The 17,978-nt window shown below is 38.8% G+C and overlaps 1 protein-coding gene across 2 annotated transcripts in view; it reads left to right on the top strand.

Moving 5' to 3' along the window:
• Positions 1-17,978, top strand: part of LOC126334660 (run domain Beclin-1-interacting and cysteine-rich domain-containing protein) — a 203,552-nt gene that overhangs the window by 12,061 nt on the left and 173,513 nt on the right. For both annotated transcript variants that reach the window (XM_049997119.1, XM_049997120.1), the window contains exon 2: positions 1,185-1,416. In XM_049997119.1, coding sequence (XP_049853076.1) covers positions 1,234-1,416 — 183 coding nt within the window. In that variant the 5' untranslated portion in view covers positions 1,185-1,233. The remainder of the gene's footprint in view (positions 1-1,184; positions 1,417-17,978) is intronic.

A 17,978-nucleotide genomic window follows, 5' to 3' on the forward strand; every position in this document is an offset into this window, starting at 1 on the left:
CAGCAGGTGCCTGGTCCTCTACCACCACAGTGTGAGAGCAGATCAGTTGCACATTCTGTTGCTCATGCTGCTGCTGCTGCTGCTGCTGCTGCTGCTGCTGCTGTTGGTGTTGCTTCTGAAAGTGCAGCTGTTCGTGTCAGCATAGTGTAAATGCCAGGTCCACACTGTGAAAAGAAAAAGTGTTACACATGTAAGAACATCTGTCGTCATCATTTAAAATCTGTACTGGTGTGACAATGCCACAAACTGGCACTGTCTGTACAAATGTAACAATTCTAGCTAATGTTGGCTTGTTGATGAGCTGATTAGCTGAGCCCCTTAAGAGGAAATGAATCTCAATGTGTGAGGCAATCTGTGGGGTAGCAATGTATCTGAAAACTGTATAGAAACGAGCACGGAGGGAAACAACTCATGACCGGTATCAGTGACGGAGAATGAAGAACATGAAAAAAGCAAGGTGAAAGCTAGCTCCATTGTAGTTGAACTCTATATTAGGAGTGTCCAGTCAAGCCTATTGTCACTGGCAGGTAAACACTTGAGTCAGTAGCTCTGCTCATGCCATACTTCACGCTCACCCTCCTTGAAAGCATTGCATGCCATTCTGCTGCGATACCTATGCCAGCACCTTTTCATCCCTCTAGATGTCCTCTGGTGCTGGTGGGGTTACTAAAACACTATCGGCAGTTTACAGGATTGGCCCATGCTATATGACATGGCAATGCTGGTAAGGGATTGGTACTGTTCAGTAGTGCACAACCACCTAGACACCACAGCCAAGTTCACAAACGCCACATCCACGTTGACAAAATTCTTTTCTGACAGGTATAAGAGTATTCTTAAGACATGTAACTCATAAAATGGCTGTATATTTTGTGTGTGTGTGTGGAGAGAGAGAGGGGGGGGGGGGGGTTGGAGGGGGGGGGGGAGGTGGGGGGGGGAGACAGTGTGCATGTGATACTGCACTTGTGCATGTCCATGCCATGAAACTTTTCAGATAAATTTTAATATTGAATTACCTATTCCCACAACACATTTTTTTGCCCAGTTAAACGTCTGGTTAAAGATCTGAAAAAGTAATTTTTTTGCTTTTACTACTTCCTTATATTAATGAGTGGTATGTCCAAAAATACATGTACTCTGTGTGGCTACTCAACTCTCGTAAAATAATATGTGATTTATTACAGGTACGAATGCCGATACATGATGTGACAAGTTTCAAAATCTTATATAACAATGGGAGGTGAAGAGAACCACCAACATCAATATCGAGAATTGCTACAGACACTTAAATCAACAGCTGAAGGCCTGTTAATTAACCAAGTGTCAAATGTATGGAACATATATGGTGGCTTAAACAGATTGCATCATGTTATGGAAAGAATTTTCAAGCACGGCTGCCGTATATTTAATCAAGAGGTAATGTATTTATTTCTTACGAGGAACCAGGCTTTAATAGACTTTTGCTTAATGTTCTTAATGTTTTAATGTTGCACTTTCATTCAGGCCCTTTTTGAGAAAAATTGTAAGTTATATATTCTCAAAAGTGACTCCTGAAGAGTTATGTATTATTTGCATGATGTATGGTTTAATGGTTTACAGTTCAGCCTCAGATTCCCAGTTTTAAGAATTTTAAAGAAATTGAATGGGTCACTTGCAGATTGCTCCTGAATTGTTTATGTGTGGTAAAATTACTGAAAAGGAAGAAGAAGTTAAAATTTATTTTATTCTCTCTCTCTCTCTCTCTCTCTCTCTCTCTCTCTCTCTCTCTCTCTCTCACACACACACACACACACACACACACACACACACACAGTGCACTATGACATGGTTGGGTCATCCTTAGCGCACTGTCCACTAAGAGGTAGAGACATTGCTGTTCAAGTCTGAACTACTTTTCGACAGCAGCCCTTCTAAGATCATCCAGTATCCTATCAACTGAATCAGTTGAACATGTCACAATCTGGTTCAAAACTTTAATCTGGCAGTATGTTAAGAGATCCTCTTGGTACTTTAAGTCCCTTGTATTGTTAGGATGTCATTGTTTAGAGGCAGATTATGATTCTCGAGTTTGTGTTTCATTAAGTTCTACAATCTTTGATTATTATCGAAATTAGATATCCACAATTATAGCCAAGAATCTGATTTTGAAATAAATTTGTGGTGATTTTGCACTTTGAAATGATACATGGTGTACACACCATCAAAGTTAACTTTAAGGGATGTCTTACAGGGATGATTGGTGAGTGACAAATACATAGACAAACAACCATATAAGAGAGCGATTTAACAGAAATGGTGTAATTTTTGTGGGCTCAGACTAGCAGTAAATGTAATAAATGTTTAGGTGAAGGTGGGCTACATCCAAACAGGTTAAATTTGGTTACATCAGCAATCTGTTCATTGATATTTGTAAGATTGTACTTAGTAAGGGAAGTTAGCATACAGAGATGGGAGGAGGGGGTCAAGAATTAATAACAGACTTGAAAAGAAAAACACAAACTTTCAAATTAGATGCCTTTAAGAACATTCAGAAGAGTTAAAATGTGTTCCTAATGCACTTAGATGTAAGTGGATTAAGTTCAAACTACCCAAGTGGCAGAGAAACATAACTTATTTACATTCATATCTTTCTGTCAGAATGATTGCATGAATGTCAGCTTAGAAATGAAAATATCAAAATCTTATGTAACCGTATAAATTTAAATTTTGCCAGTAGCTTTTGTAGCAGTCATATAACATGAGGAGAAGCCTGCTTATTTTTGTAAAGGTCAATGAATATAAAGCAAAGTAAGATTTCGATACTCTTAACAAAGAATGTAAATTTGAATGCTGTGTGAATAGTAGTGTAAACTACTGTAATTTTATCTTTATATAGAATTCCAGGTCTAAAGAACAAAACTATTGTTGTCAAAATTCCAAGAATAGTCATAATAGCTGCTGATTTCAACATAGATTTAGCTTGTGAAGATTTTAATCAAGTAAACATACAGTCAGCAACATATATAGGTAATATTTTAACCAATTATAAAGGATGATTACAAATGATTTATTGGGTTTTGAATGAACGTATTTCACAAAGTGTTACATACAAAATAGTGATTGGTACATTGTATGAAAAAGCACATTATCAAGTTTCTTGAACATCATTACGTATGTTCTATGTGCTCTCGCATGTTACACAATACACATCTATGTGGCAGTCAAGCTCAGCCCATACATGTTAGAGCATGTTGCTGTCGGTTTTAGCCAGCACACCAGGCATGCAATCTTGGAGTTCAGTCAAAGTTGTCGGAAAAGGTTATATGTACACATTGTCTTTCATATATCTGCAAAGAAAAACAAATCACAAATTGTATGGTTGGGAGACCTCAGGGGCTACTTGCAGAGAGTCAAATCTTCCTAAGCATATTGCCTAGCACACGTGTTTGAAAGTTCCTTGTTCAGATGGCGATGCATTTCTCTATGCCAATGAGGGGGAGCTCCATCTTGTTGGAATATGAAATGTGGGTTAACAGTCGTGTAAACAACCAGTCATCATTGAACACAAGTTGACAGGTAAATTCCTCATCTTCCATTGCGTCCTGGAAATGTTCACAAAACTGACAACTGGTGGTGCTGTAATTTGGCCATAAATGTTGCAACAGCCATATCCAATACAGTTTCTGATGTAATCACATTTGCAGAATATTCCACACAGTTGGCGGAGGAATGCTCGGTTCATGACTTGCACCACATGTGGGTTTATTTGGGGTATGAAGGAACACATCTTGGACACTCTTTGATGCTTCCTCTGCAGCAGTTGGGTGTTTGGAGCTTTTTCATTTATGGAGGCAGCCTGTGTCCTTGAACTGTCAATACTATCACAGAATGCTTTGGTGGGTCAGTGGCTTTATGTTGTACTGTCTTCAGAACGCATGCTGTGTTGTTGTGATGGATTCTGTCTTCTCATATTGCAACACACATAATGCTTTCTGTTGATTAGTTGTCATTTTGCAAACCGTTATCAACCTGCTGCCTGGTGAGTCAAAATGGAACTCGAAATGACATAAACAAAACTTTAAAGTATGCTCTTTCAATTTGTTATTAGTACAAATGTGCGGGCTTTATGTATTGGAAGCTATAAGATATCAAAACCCAATAAACATTTGTAATCACCATGTACTTGTAATGAGGCAAATAAGTTTTGTTTTGGTTTAGGATTTTGTTGCTTTTAGGTGGTGTGTACTATAAAACATAGTGTTTTAAGTTGTGACACTTTTTCTAAATTCTTGGAAAATTTCCTGCATGTTCTTTAGGAAACTTCTCCTGATAGTGAATGCTAAAAAAAAAAAGTAGCAAATGAAGTAAAGTGGATTACTAAAAGAATGAAAACATCTAGTGTTAGAAAGACAGCTGCACAGGTGACTAAAACACAACAAAAGTTTTGAAAATATAATATAATTCGATAGATTAAAAAAATCTACTTACCTAGCAGTGACAGGACAACACATACATGAAAGGTATTACAGCTTGTAGATTTTTGGAGCCAGAGGCTCCTTTTTCTGGCAGAAAGGCTGAAGGGGAAGATAGAGTAGTGAAGGAAAAGGACTGTTGAAGTTGAAGAAGAGGGGTAGAGTTTGGAAAAGTCGGCCAGAATCCTGGATCAGGGGAGGCTTACTCGACGGGATGAGAAGGAAAGAAGTTTTGACTTTCTTACCCCTATAAAAAAATATTTTAAGAAAGTTGTAAAGGCAGCAAAAAACTGAAAAATAATAGATATTATAAGGGGGTTGTTTGTGATGCTGCCCCAGACGATTACACAAAATATTTGTCAGGATTTGTAAGCAGTGGGTCCGTGAGATACGGCAACATGCGAACACCAAGACATAAGTTTAAACAGTTTTATTAAAAAAAGGTTGATTATAAAACATGCACACTATGCGCACCCATCATCACTGTGTCTGACATCCTAATTACGGCCGTATCGAAAGGCTCCTTGGTGAGCTAAGAAAATACATATTCGCACCGAGGCCACGCTAGTTAATTCGGCACGCTGTGGATGGTAGCCAATGGCTTACTTCCTGTGTTGCACTGTGGTTGGACGCATGTGTAGTGACCAAGCAAATTGTCAGCTTTCCAGATAGGTCGGCTGGCGAGCATGTGTTACATAACATACAGCTACGTGCAACCCGTAGACCCTTACATCACTCTCCCCAGAGAAAAAGAGCAATCATAGGTGGTTCAAAGCATCCTCTGGGCATTATGAATCTGTTCCGCCATTTGTGGCATCAGAAAGCATTGCAACATGTATTTCATTTGCAGACACAGTAGCGTGCAGTACAGAGAAGCGTGCCTTCAGGATGACAATTTCATACATTACAAATGCTGTTGACAAAAGACAAATCAATAACAGCAATAAAAACACAATACTGACAATCAAGTATGCATTAACATTACTGGATGAATCAAAAGCCTTAATTCTATTTTTTGCTTCAGTGAAGTTTAACTTAATATTGGAAGAAATCAAATTTTCTTTGATATCCTTAATTAAATTATTGTCTTCAGAAAAACTTGATAAGGAATGCTTTCCATATGTTAATATATATGAATCATTGTAATAAACACATAACATTCTCGTTAATGGCAAATGTCCAGTTGCATGAAATGTATTTGGCAATATACTAGGCATATCAAATAGGTCACAAGTTGAATCACAATGTGTGGCATTCAAGATTAATCCACTATTATTCAGTTTGAGAGTAAAGGGTAGCTCAGGTGTATCATAATTTTTGCATGTAAATGTGACATCAAGGGTGGAGTCAAGTGAGAAAATTATACCTTCAGAACATCGTTTAAGGAATGGATGATAAAGATGTGGTAAAATTCTAAGGCAATCATCTCTTAGGGGATGTTCCATAAACAATTCTTTCTCACACCTGTACACTCTACTATCTAAGAGTACTCCCAATTCAGGGCAACTTAACTTATGACTACATTTACACATATGCATATCATTTTCATTTAGGGACACAAAATATTTTCGATCCTTGCTGATCAGTAGATAATCTTTCAGTAAGTACTTCACATGAATACCTGCCTGTCTCCATTTCACGGGGTAAGTATAAATCTCATACAGTTCAAAATTATGCTTTGATCTAGCATTGGGTATAGAAACAATAACAGTTAAATCACCTTCAGTCATTAAAGAGTGTGTGGTGGTTAACTTGTAGTAAGCACATAAATTGTAAGAGTTAACAGGAATTGTAAGAGTTAACAGAGTAAATCATAGTATGTGTTGCATCAAGCTTTCGTTCAATTGATAGTAGGATCTGTAAAAATTGTTCTGGATGTAGTAGTACACTGCTCAAACAATCATTTGAACTACTTTCTAGGGCTGGTCTTAAGTTAAGGGCATCAATTGTAGCATTTGACAAACTATCAGTAATCCTTAATAATAAGAGTATTTATATCTAAGTGTGCACTCACAGCATTTTATCCTTGGAATAGTTCTTAAATATTTGCATTCGTTTCATTACAAATTACGTGGAAATGTGAGATAAATTGCTTTACAATCTGTTCAGTGAAAACTGTGTGGTTAGTATTGATTCTTTGCATATTCTTTGATATGACAATTTCATTAGAGAGGTTAGTGGAATCTGTACTGGACTGTTATTCAAGAGCTAATATTTTGTGTTTAACTTCCAGTAGATCTAGACTAGTTAAAGTACCAAATGCAGTATGAAGGATACTCCCTCCAGAATCAAACCAGTCACGTTTATGCCTAATTAAAGTTTTATGTGGCAAAAGCTTTAAAAAGCTCTTGTTCATAATTAGCAAATGTAGACTACCTGCATTTTGGCGTGAACTAGTTATACCAAGATGCACCCCTTTCCAAAATTGTATCATTACACTTAACAGAATGAATTGGATCAATTTGCTTCTTTACAGAATTGAACTGTTGCTGGATTCCACTCAGATTGTACTTGAGTACAAGTTTTGCATTACTTGTTGAAACTACCATGTCTGATCGTGGTTCAAACAAAACACCTGTATTCTGTGGTACTGTTACTACAGCATTAGTAGAATATGCTATCATAGCAAACATCAGAATAAAAATGAACATGGTTAATTAGTTCTAAATACTAGAGTTAACAATGAACATAAAATAAATGAGTTTCTTGTGATAACCTGTGGAATAAAAGGTTTAGTTTCGCTTGTGCACTCATGCAATAGCTTCAATACTAAATTTTCACAACACATTCACATAAACACATGGCTGAAATAAACACACACATTGCAGTCTCACACCTACACACGTTTACGTAGATTGTAGGGATGCCTGGAACAGGATTGCTTGGAACATGGCGATGCCTTGGCCTCGAATTGTGGACTGTGGCCTCACGATTCTCGCTTTCTGGGCTTGAGAATAGCATTTCTGCCTCTCGGTCGTTCCTTGTCGTCTCGCAGTACTACAGGAAATCTATCCAGAAATGGCTTCACACAATTGACATGAATGACAATCAAATGAAAGGGCAGTTGGAGCTTAAGAGTGACTGGCAACATCACCTCCAAGATTGGATATGATCCTTTCCAAAACTTCTTAAACTTTTTGACTTGACTCCTCTTTAACACCACATTGCTCAGATACACAAGATATCCAACTCAATACTGTGGCACTGCTGCTTGGCGGTTGTGTTGTCTTGCTTGTTGAAGAAAGGATTGATGATTTCACTGTTTCACTCTCCTCCATGCTTCCTTTAGTTTGCATGCTAGATCCCTTACGTGTTCATTGCCGATTCCGGCAGTTGATCATGCAAAGTCCAAGGGTGACTTCATTCTTCTTCTGTAGATGATCTCATATGGAGTTAGGCCAGTTGAGTTGTGCATTTTGGCATTGCAAAAACTTACCAAGTATGGCAAACGGACATCCCAATTGTCATGTTCATTGCTCACATAATGGCTAACCATTTTAACAATTGTGCTGTGGACTCGTTCGACTCTTCCATTTCCTTCAGGGAGTGCTGGTGTAGTCCTTAACTGAGTTATATGCATGAGCTTACAAGTCTGTTTAAGTACTTCATTCATAAAATTCATTTCTTGATCACTAATTATACTTAATGGTGATCCAAACTTAAGTATCCATTCTTTTACAATAACTTTAGCTGTAGTCTCAGCACTCTGATCAGGTATTGGTATCATGAGAAGGTATCTAGAGAAATGATCTATCATTGTCAATAAGTATTTGTTTCCATCTTTAGTCTCGGGCAATGGTCCTACAACATCTAGTGCTGCTCGTTTAAATGGTTCACTTGTCTGTGGCAGTTCTTGCAATGGTGCTCTACTTTTTCCTTTATTATTCCATCTGTTACAGGAATCACATTGTGAAAAAAAACTCGAAGACGTCAACTTTGCCACTCGGACATCAAAACGTTTGCGCTATTTTAATGTTTGTTGCACTTCAGTTCATTGTTAACTTCGTCTCCTCATTGCAATTTTGCGGTACTTTTACAAAAATCTGTGTTTATAAATGCAGAATTTGTTACCTCATCTGGAATCTGTATTACGTCACTTTTACTTATGCTCGACACTTCAGCAACTTTCATTCCTCGTGGCAAAACAAGATCCTCATTGCTCATATTTGTTATTGTAACCAGGACTTTTGCGACATTGTGTCTCACCATTGTAGCGACACCTACTATTCTTTCAAAATAACAATGCATTGTATCCAGTAACTCACTTTTCTCAGATCGCTCAGTTAATAACAAAGTTCCTTCCTTGCATTGGAGTGACTTAACTTCAATATAGATTGTCTTTCCTGCTCCCTTGGAAATTTGCTGAGGCTGATCAGTTTGAACATCGACTCGGACGGTTTGAACTGATGCATCATTTGGGCAGTCCATTCCCAAGTCATCAGTATATCTGCTCCTTTGAGTATGATCAGAAGAACAATTTCCTAGGTTGTAGTTGCTACAGCCTAGTCTGATCTTTCTTTTTGCGACAAATATCTCTGTCTCGTTAGCGGACAAGAAATCAAATCCAAATACACCGTCATAACATGTTTCGTTATTTGAAACCAGTTGCACCCTTTCTATGTATTTATCTTTATTTTCACCTTCGTCTTGGCCTTGGCCAAGAATTAATTCTACGTCAACTTCTCCATAGTTGTGTAGCTTTCCTCCATTTAACCCTCGCACTTTTAATAGCGGCAGTTTCAATTTGTCCCGCTTATCTATGCCACACCACATTAATGAGGTCTGTGCTCCTTTGTCAATAAGTAGTTTGATGTTTCTCCCACAATATCACCTATCACGAAGTCATTTTCAGTCTGATTTTCACTGGAACTAACTCGAATCACTGTCTCTGGAAAGGGTCAGATAGAGTGGTGGCCCGTACGTCCCGTACACGTTTAAAGATCTGGCAGATTGTCTATTGTTCGCATTACCTTTCTTCTTGTTGCGACAGTCTCTCAATACATGAGCCTGTATCCCACAGTGATAGCAGATTCGATTCTCTTTACAATCCTTATCCTTGTGACCCAGCTTATTGCATTTGTAGCATTGTACTGTTGTTTGAAAACTCTGTGTTCTTGTTTCTGCATCTCATTCGGTTGTCTTAGTGCTTCAACAAAACCAACAAAGAAAACTTTAGAGTCTCATTTCAAATAAGTACCCCATTCATACAATTATAGTCTGTGGTGACTTCAATCTACTTTCGATATGCTGGAAAAATTATACGTTTAAAGCCGGCATAAAACATCATCCGAAATTGTACTGAATGCTTTCTCAGAAAATTATTTTGAACAATTAGTTCATGAGCCCACTCGAAGTGTAAATGGTTGCAAAAGCATACTTGACCTTTGAGCAACAAATAATCTGGGACAAATAGTGAGTATTGTGACAAACACAGGGATTAGCAACCACAACTCAGTTGCTGCTAGGCTGAATGCACCTACAGCTTAAAAAAAAAAGGGCAATGTATATCTGTTTAAAAAAGCTAATAAAAATGCTCTTAATGCTTTTTTAAGAGACAGTCTTCACTCCTTCTGATCTGATCATGTAAGTGTAGAAAAGATGTGGAATGTTTTCAAAGAGATAGTATCAACAGCAATTGAGAGATATATACTGAATTAATAAGTGATGGTACTGATCCACCATGGTACACAAAACAGGTCAGACTGTTGGTGCAGAAGCAACGAAAAAAGCATACTAAATTTCAAAGAATGCAAAGTGCCCAAGATTGGCAAAGTTCTACAAAAGTTCAAAATATAGCACTTACTTCAATGCGAGATGCTTCTAATAATTTCCACAATGAAATTCGGTCTCAAAATCTGGCAGAAAACCCAAAGAGATTCTGGTCATGCATAAAGCACACCAGTGGCAAGGCACAATCAATACCGTCACTACACGATAACAACTGTGAAGTCAGTGATAACAGTGCCACTAAAGCAGAGTTATTAAACATGGTTTTCCGAAACTCCTTCACCAAAGATGACGAAGTAAATATACCTCGATTGCAATCAAGAACAACTGCCAAGATGAAAAACATAGAAGTAGATATCCTCGGTGTAACAAAGCAGCTTCAAATAACTTAATAAAGGCAAGGCCTCCGGTCCAGATTGTATACCTGTCAGGTTCCTCTCAGAGTATGGTGATAAAATAGCTCCAAATTTAGCGATTATATACAACCACTTGCTCACAGAAAGATCCGTGCTCAAAGACTGGAAAACTGCTCAAGTTACACCAATACCCAAAAAGGGAAGTAGGAGTAATCCGCTGTATTACAGGCCTATACCACTAACGTCAATTTGCAGTAGGGTTTTGGAACATATACTGTATTCGAACGTTATGAAGTACCTCGAAGAAAACAATTTATTGACATATAGTCAGCAAGGATTCAGAAAATATCATTCTTGTGAAACACAACTAGCTCCTTATACTCATGAAGCAATAAGTGCTATCGACAGGGGATGTCAAATTGATTCCATATTTTTAGATTTCCAGAAGGCTTTTGATACAGTTCCTCACAAGCGTCTTCTAACCAAACAGTGTGCCTATGGAGTATTGCCTCAGTTGTGTGACTGGATTCGTGATTTCCTGTCAGAAAGGTCACAGTTCATAGTAATAGAGGGAAAGTCATATAGTAAAATGTAAGTAATATCCGGTGTTCCCCAAGCAAGTTTTATAAGCCCTCTACTGTTCCTGATCTATATTAATGACATAGGAGACAATCTGAGTAGCCGTCTTAGATTGTTTGCAGATGATGCTGTTATTTGCCATCTTGTAAAGTCATCAGATGATCAAAACAACTTGCAAAATGATTTAGATAAGATATCTGTATGGTGCGAAAGGTGGCAATTGACCCTGAACAAAGAAAAGTGGTAAGTTATTCAGATGAGTACTAAAAGAAATCAGCTACATTTCGATTACGCGATAAGTCATACAAATCTGAGGGCTGTAAATCCAGCTAAATACTTAGGGATTACAATTACAAATAACCTAAATTGGAACAATCACGTAGATAATATATGGGTAGAGAAAACCAAAGACTGTGATTCATTGGTAGAACACTTAGAAGGTGCAACAGGTCTACCAAAGAGATTGCTTACACCATGCTTGTCCACCCTATTCTGGAGTATTGCTGTGAGGTGTGGGATCCGCATCAGGTGTGACTGATAGATGACATCAAAAAAGTACAAAGAAGGGCAGCTCGTTTTGTATTATCGCAAAATAGGGGAGATAGTGTCGCAGACATGATACGTGAATTGGCGTAGCAATCATTAAAACAAAGGCTTTTTTGTTGCAACAGGACATTCTCATGAAATTTCAATCACCAGTTTTCTCCTCCAATTGCAAAAACATTCTGTTGGCACCCACCTGCATAGGGAGAAATGATCATCACGATAAAATAAGAGAAATCAGGGCTTGCACAGAAAAATTTAAGTGCTCGTTTTTCCCGCATGCCATCCGAGAGTGGAACAGTTGAGAGACAGCTTGAAGGTGGTTCATTGAACCCTCTGCCAAGCACTTTATTGTGAGTAGCAGCATAATCACGTATATGTAGATGTAGATGTGATTCTACTGCTTCCTGAAACGTTTTACATTGTACCAATCGAACAGCTTTGCTTACTTCCTCTCCGTGCTACCCATGAATGAATGTGTGTGTCCAAGGCCCTCTGGTCAGCTTCGAGCAACCGAATGTGATTTTCATTTTCATCTTCTACTAACTCGTACATTTGAGTGTTGATGTTTCAAATTCTGTCGGTAAACTGCTCCATAGATTTGCCTCACTGCATTCGCAAACCGTAAAGCTGCTCTCTGTAAACTGATCACATTTTTATGTTTGAATCTGTGAACAACAATCGTTCTAAACTCACTGTAGTCTTCTGTTTCACGCAAATAGGCTCTGCGCTACTGAAATCTTGTGCTGCTCCCTGAATTCTTAATTTGGCAACCACTAGCTTATCGGAATCTGTCCATGATCCTAACAGGATCGCACCTTCAAGTTTACAAAAAAATACTTTCACATCATCTTCGGGTTTCCCGCTACCAATGGTACTGATGGCAATAATGGAAAAATCTTTATTGTAGTTGTACCTGTACTGCATGAACTATCATTTGACAAGTCTTTCGGAATGTTACCCTCACTTCTTTCTGCTTTTAACTGCCGAATCTCTTCTTGCAGTTCATTAATAACAGTTTGTAGATCGACAACGTTACTCTGACTGGATTGCGACATTTCGTCTAATTTAACGTCAGTGAGTCACTCAAATGTAAAATAAAAATCCATCACTGCCCTTCGTATTCTAGCCAAACTGGAATAGACCAACCTGAATTCTGGCACTGGATGTCCCCACGTAGTTGGGAGATGTTCATGCTGCTGCTGCTCAAATTTCACATTGTGCTGTACCTCTTAATTACTGTAGATTTTCCATAATTATCCCCATGCTGACACCACTTCTATAATGGGGTTGTTTGTGTTGTAGTCCAGGATGATAATTACGCGAAATATTTGTCAAGATTTGTAAACGGTGGGTCCTTGAGATACGGCAATACGCAAACACCGAGAAGTAAGTTAAAACAGTTTTATTACAAAAGGCTGATTATAAAAGATGCACATTACGTGCACCCATCATCACTGTGTCTGACATTCTAGTTACGGTCATATTGAAAGGCTCCATGGTGAGCAAAGAAAAAGAGACATATTCGCACTCGAGGCCATGCTAGTTAAAACGGCACGCTGCGGACAGTGGTTAATGGCTTAGTTCCTGTGTTACACTGCAGCTGGACGCACATGTACTGACCAAGCAAATTGTCAGCATTCTATATAGGACAGCTCGTGAGTGCGTGTTATGTACCATACAGCTGCATGCAACCCGTAGACCCTTACAATATGTTTTTGGATGGTGAAAACAACTCAAAGGCACTGCAGTCAGTAATCAAAGCTGAAACAGGTGTTGCAACTAGAAGCCGTGGTACTTTGAGACTGAAGACAAAACTGTTGTAAATCATGCTCAAATTTTAGAACTGCGTAATCAGGTCTTTATAAATATAAAGAAATCAATAATTAATGCAGAAAATTACACAGATAAAGTAAATTTCTTTGGCCTTGTGCAATTTGAAGGTTAACCTTTCAGCAAAACTACTGAAAAAGATATGGAAAATGCGACATTATCACTAAAAAGTGAAACATCAGAAGTCTGGAATGGAATATCGATGAAAAGGTTAAAAGCAGTCTCCAAAATAATTGTGCGGCCACTATACACAACATTTTATCATGCCTTTGAATTATGCTATTGTTACACCTCAGTTCAGAAAATGCTCAAAAGAACATGAGAAACTATCACCCAGTCTCTGTCCTCTCAACACTGTCAAAAATTTTTGAAATGGTTGTCACAGAACGAATTCAAAATTTCACACAAAAATTTAATAGACAACTCCTGCAGGCCACAGGGTTTTTCCTGACCTGTCAAAGGTCTGTGATACTGTGAACCACTGCTTGCTGTTTTCCAGACTGGAAAAATATGACAAAATTCCTCAAACTACCACAAATATATTGGAAAAATTAGATAACTCATTTAATCTAAATGGGTTAAAATTGGTGGAAAAACTTAGTTAGTGCAGTTTAGAACAAAACGAGCAACACTAAGTGATGTTCAAATCTTTCTCAGTAACAGGATTTGCAACAAGCTAGCTGTGAGAAATTCCTAAGGATGCAATTGCATAAGATTTTCTCATGGGCCTTGCATATACAGTATCACAAATAAATTGATAGGCAGTCCAGTCAACAGGATAGAAAGGCAAGGGAAGGGTAAAGGTTAGAAGAGTGAGGGACTGTAGGTCACCAAATTGTGGTAATGTGATTCCCTTCTTGATAAATTCACAAAACAAAGAGCAAACAGGCAATTCCCGATTCTATCTACTGTACTACATCGCAAAAAGCAACTACAGGGTGTTTCAAAAAGCATATCAACTCTCCAATAGCTTGCGTTATGAATCACTGGCAATGCAGTGGCAGACATGCTCGGGGGTGTTCACTTTTCATTAACTGTATTAACAATACATTGAATACAGATTTAAATTGCTAATAATACTAATGTATGAAACACTTATGGACAGAATCTATATAAATCTCTATACACTGTTCTGCAATGCTAGGAGGAAATTGACTCTTAGTCATCCTGTACTGCGGCTGTAGTGTTCTTCCAGGAAAGGCAGTGTCCCCCATCACGAGTGCTGCTTGCTTTTCAGTTTACAGACAGACTATACCTCCCTAGCATCTCCTGTCCAATTCTCTCATGTAAGGAGGCAAAATAACTTCATTGAACTCACATTTATATGGTGGAGTTATTTTCAGTTTATTGAGTGTGTGTATATATATCAGATGTTAAATCAGCTATTAAGTAAAAAACCCTCCACAGCTGGAATGGTCAGCTATCTACCGCAGCACCAAAGTTGTCAGTATGTATTTGGTAATGTCAATTTTATTGTCCCAGAGACTTTAATTGGCTCCCTCTGTAATAAACATGGGTCACCTCGGTGCTGTAGCACTTCAGATATTTCATCACAAATCAGTCAATGCTTTACAGCAAATTATTGTCCTAGATTTAAACATGATCAGTCCTATTCCATCAGACTTATTAACATCCACCTTGTAATATACACTGAAGTGCAAAGAAATTGGTATAGGCATACATATTCAAATGCAGAGATACGTAAACAGGCAGAATACGGTGCTGCGGTCTGCAACCCCTATATAAGACAAAGTGTCTGGCACAGTTGTTAGATCAGTTACTGCTGCTACAAGGCAGGTTATCAAGATTTAAGTGAGTTTTAACTTCGTTTTATAATTGACACATGAGTGATGGAACACAGCATCTTCAAGGTTGCAATGAAGTGGGGATTTTCCCATACAACTATTTCATGAGTTTACCGTTAATAACAGAAATCTGGTAAAACACCAAATCTCTGACATTGCTGCGGCCAGAAAAAGACCCTGCAAGAATCGGACCGACAACGACTGAAGAGGATCATTCATTGTGACAGAAGTGCAATCCTACTGCAAATTGCTATAGATTTCAAAGCTGAGCCATCAGCAAGTGTCAGCGTATGAACCATTCAACAAAACATCATCAATATGGGGTTATGGAGCCAAAGGCCCACACGTTTACTCTTGATGACTGCACAACACGAAGATTTCTACATCTACATCTACAACCATTCTCCGCAAGCCACCTGACGGTGTGTGGCGGAGGTTACCTTGAGTACCTCTATCGGTTCTCCCTTTTAGGCGCTGCATGGGTCCCACAACACCGACATTGGAGTGTTGATGTCTGGAAACATGTTGCCTGGCCAGAAGAGTCTCATTTCAAATTGTGTCGAGTGGATGGGCGTGTATGGGTATGGAGGCAACCTCATGAACCTATGGCCCCGGTATATCAGCAGGGGTCTATTCAAACTGGTGGAGTGATATGGGACCCTTGATACATCTAGATACGACTCTGACAAGTGATATGTACATAAGCATCCTGTTTGATCACCTGGTCCATTCATGTCCACTGCGCATTCCAATGGACTTGGGCAATTCCAGGAGGACATTGTGAATCCCCACATGTCCAGAATTGTTACAGAATTGCTCCAGGAACACACTTCTTAGTTTAAACATTTTCACTGCTCACAAAACTCCCCAGACATGAACGTTATTGAGCATATCTGGGATGCTTTCAATGTGCTGTTCAGAAGAGATATCCACCCCCCCCCCCCCCCCCCCACTCGTACTCTTACGAATTTATGGAGAGCTCGCAGGATTCATGGTGTCAATTCCATCCAGCACTACTTTGGACATTAGTCAAGTCCATGACACATTGTGTTGTGGCACTTCAGTGTGCTCTCAGGGGCCCTATGCGATATTAGGAAAGTGTACCAGTTTCTTTGGCTCTTCATTGTATACTGTGGATGTGTATTAAGTGACTCCACTGAGTGTAGCCCACTGTACAAATGTCAACAGTTCCTGAATGGAAGACATTATGCAGTCTACCAGTAACACAGTGGTGGGAGAAATGCAATAACTTTCTGGTCATTCATTAGTTTACGATCAAGTGAATACAACAACATTACATGACTTTACAATATTATGAAATGATAGTTACTATTCACCATGTAGCGGAGATACTGAGTCATAGAAAGGCACAACAAAAAGACTGTCACAAAGTGTGGTTTCAGCCAACAAGGCATTTGTGAAAATAGATACACACACACACACACACACACACACACACACACACACACACAAAGAGCTATTTCCTGAAGGTCTTTTTGTTATGCCCTTCTGTGGCTCAGCATCTCCGCTATATGGTGAGTAGCAACTATCCTTTTCATAATATTGTTATGTTCCATTCTGGATTTTCCATTGTTTCACCTTACATAGCTTCACAGTATGCTGTCAACAACAAAAAGCAGCAAAATGCCATATTTACCCGTTGCTTTCCTGCCAACATTATGTAGGCCACTGACAACAACACACATACAAATTAAGCACCTCTCAGCCATTGTTGATAGGAAAGTATTTTACATAAAAGCTCACTTACAACTACAAATACCGAGCGAGGTGGCACAGTGGTTAGCACACTGGACTCGCATTTTGGAGGACAATGGTTCAATCCTGCGTCTGGCCATCCTGATTTTAGGTTTTCCGTGATTTCCCTAAATCGCTCCAGACAAATGCCGGGATGGTTCCTTTGAAAGGGCACAGCCGACTTCCTTCCCATCCTTCACTAATCCGATGAGACCGATGACCTCGCAGTTTGGTCTCTTCTCCCAAACAACCCAACCCCAACTGCTACAAATAAGTACTCACTTAATAAACTGAAAATAACTTCACTATATAAACATGAGCTTAGTGAAGTTTTTTTTGTCTACTTATGTAAAAAAAGTGTACCGGAAATGCTGTCTGCGAACTGTAAAGCAAGCAGCACTTGTGGTGGAGGAAGTCGCCTTTACCAGAGGAATGCTAGTACTGCCATATGGGTGACTAAGAATCAGTTTCTCCTCTAGCAGTATAGAACACTGTGCAGAGATTTACACAGAATCTATTTAAATGCTTTTCAAGTGCTCATATTATATTAGCTGCCCATATGTGTATTCAGCATAGTGTTAACACACTGTGCGGAAAATAAACATATCCCCTGCGAGCATCTGCACACTGTATTGCCAGTGATTTATAAGGTGAGCTGTGGAAGGTTGCCTTTTTTATGTGGTGTGAAAGAGAGAATGGGGAATTGCCTGCTTGCTCATCATTTTGCAGACGTACAAAAGTGGGAAGTGCATGAGCACAATCAAACAACCTACCTTTCCTCAAGCTTCTAACCTCCACTTCTGCCTTTCCACCCTCTTACACTCACAGAACACAACTTTTTCCTTAATACTGATCCACCAGTCAACATTTTTTGGTCTTTGTTGACTGGGCTAAGTGATTGCAATGATGATATTACAATGCTACCAACA

The sequence above is a fragment of the Schistocerca gregaria genome, chromosome 2, assembly GCF_023897955.1.
Source record: "Schistocerca gregaria isolate iqSchGreg1 chromosome 2, iqSchGreg1.2, whole genome shotgun sequence".
In the NCBI taxonomy this organism is placed as follows: Eukaryota; Metazoa; Arthropoda; class Insecta; order Orthoptera; family Acrididae; genus Schistocerca; species Schistocerca gregaria.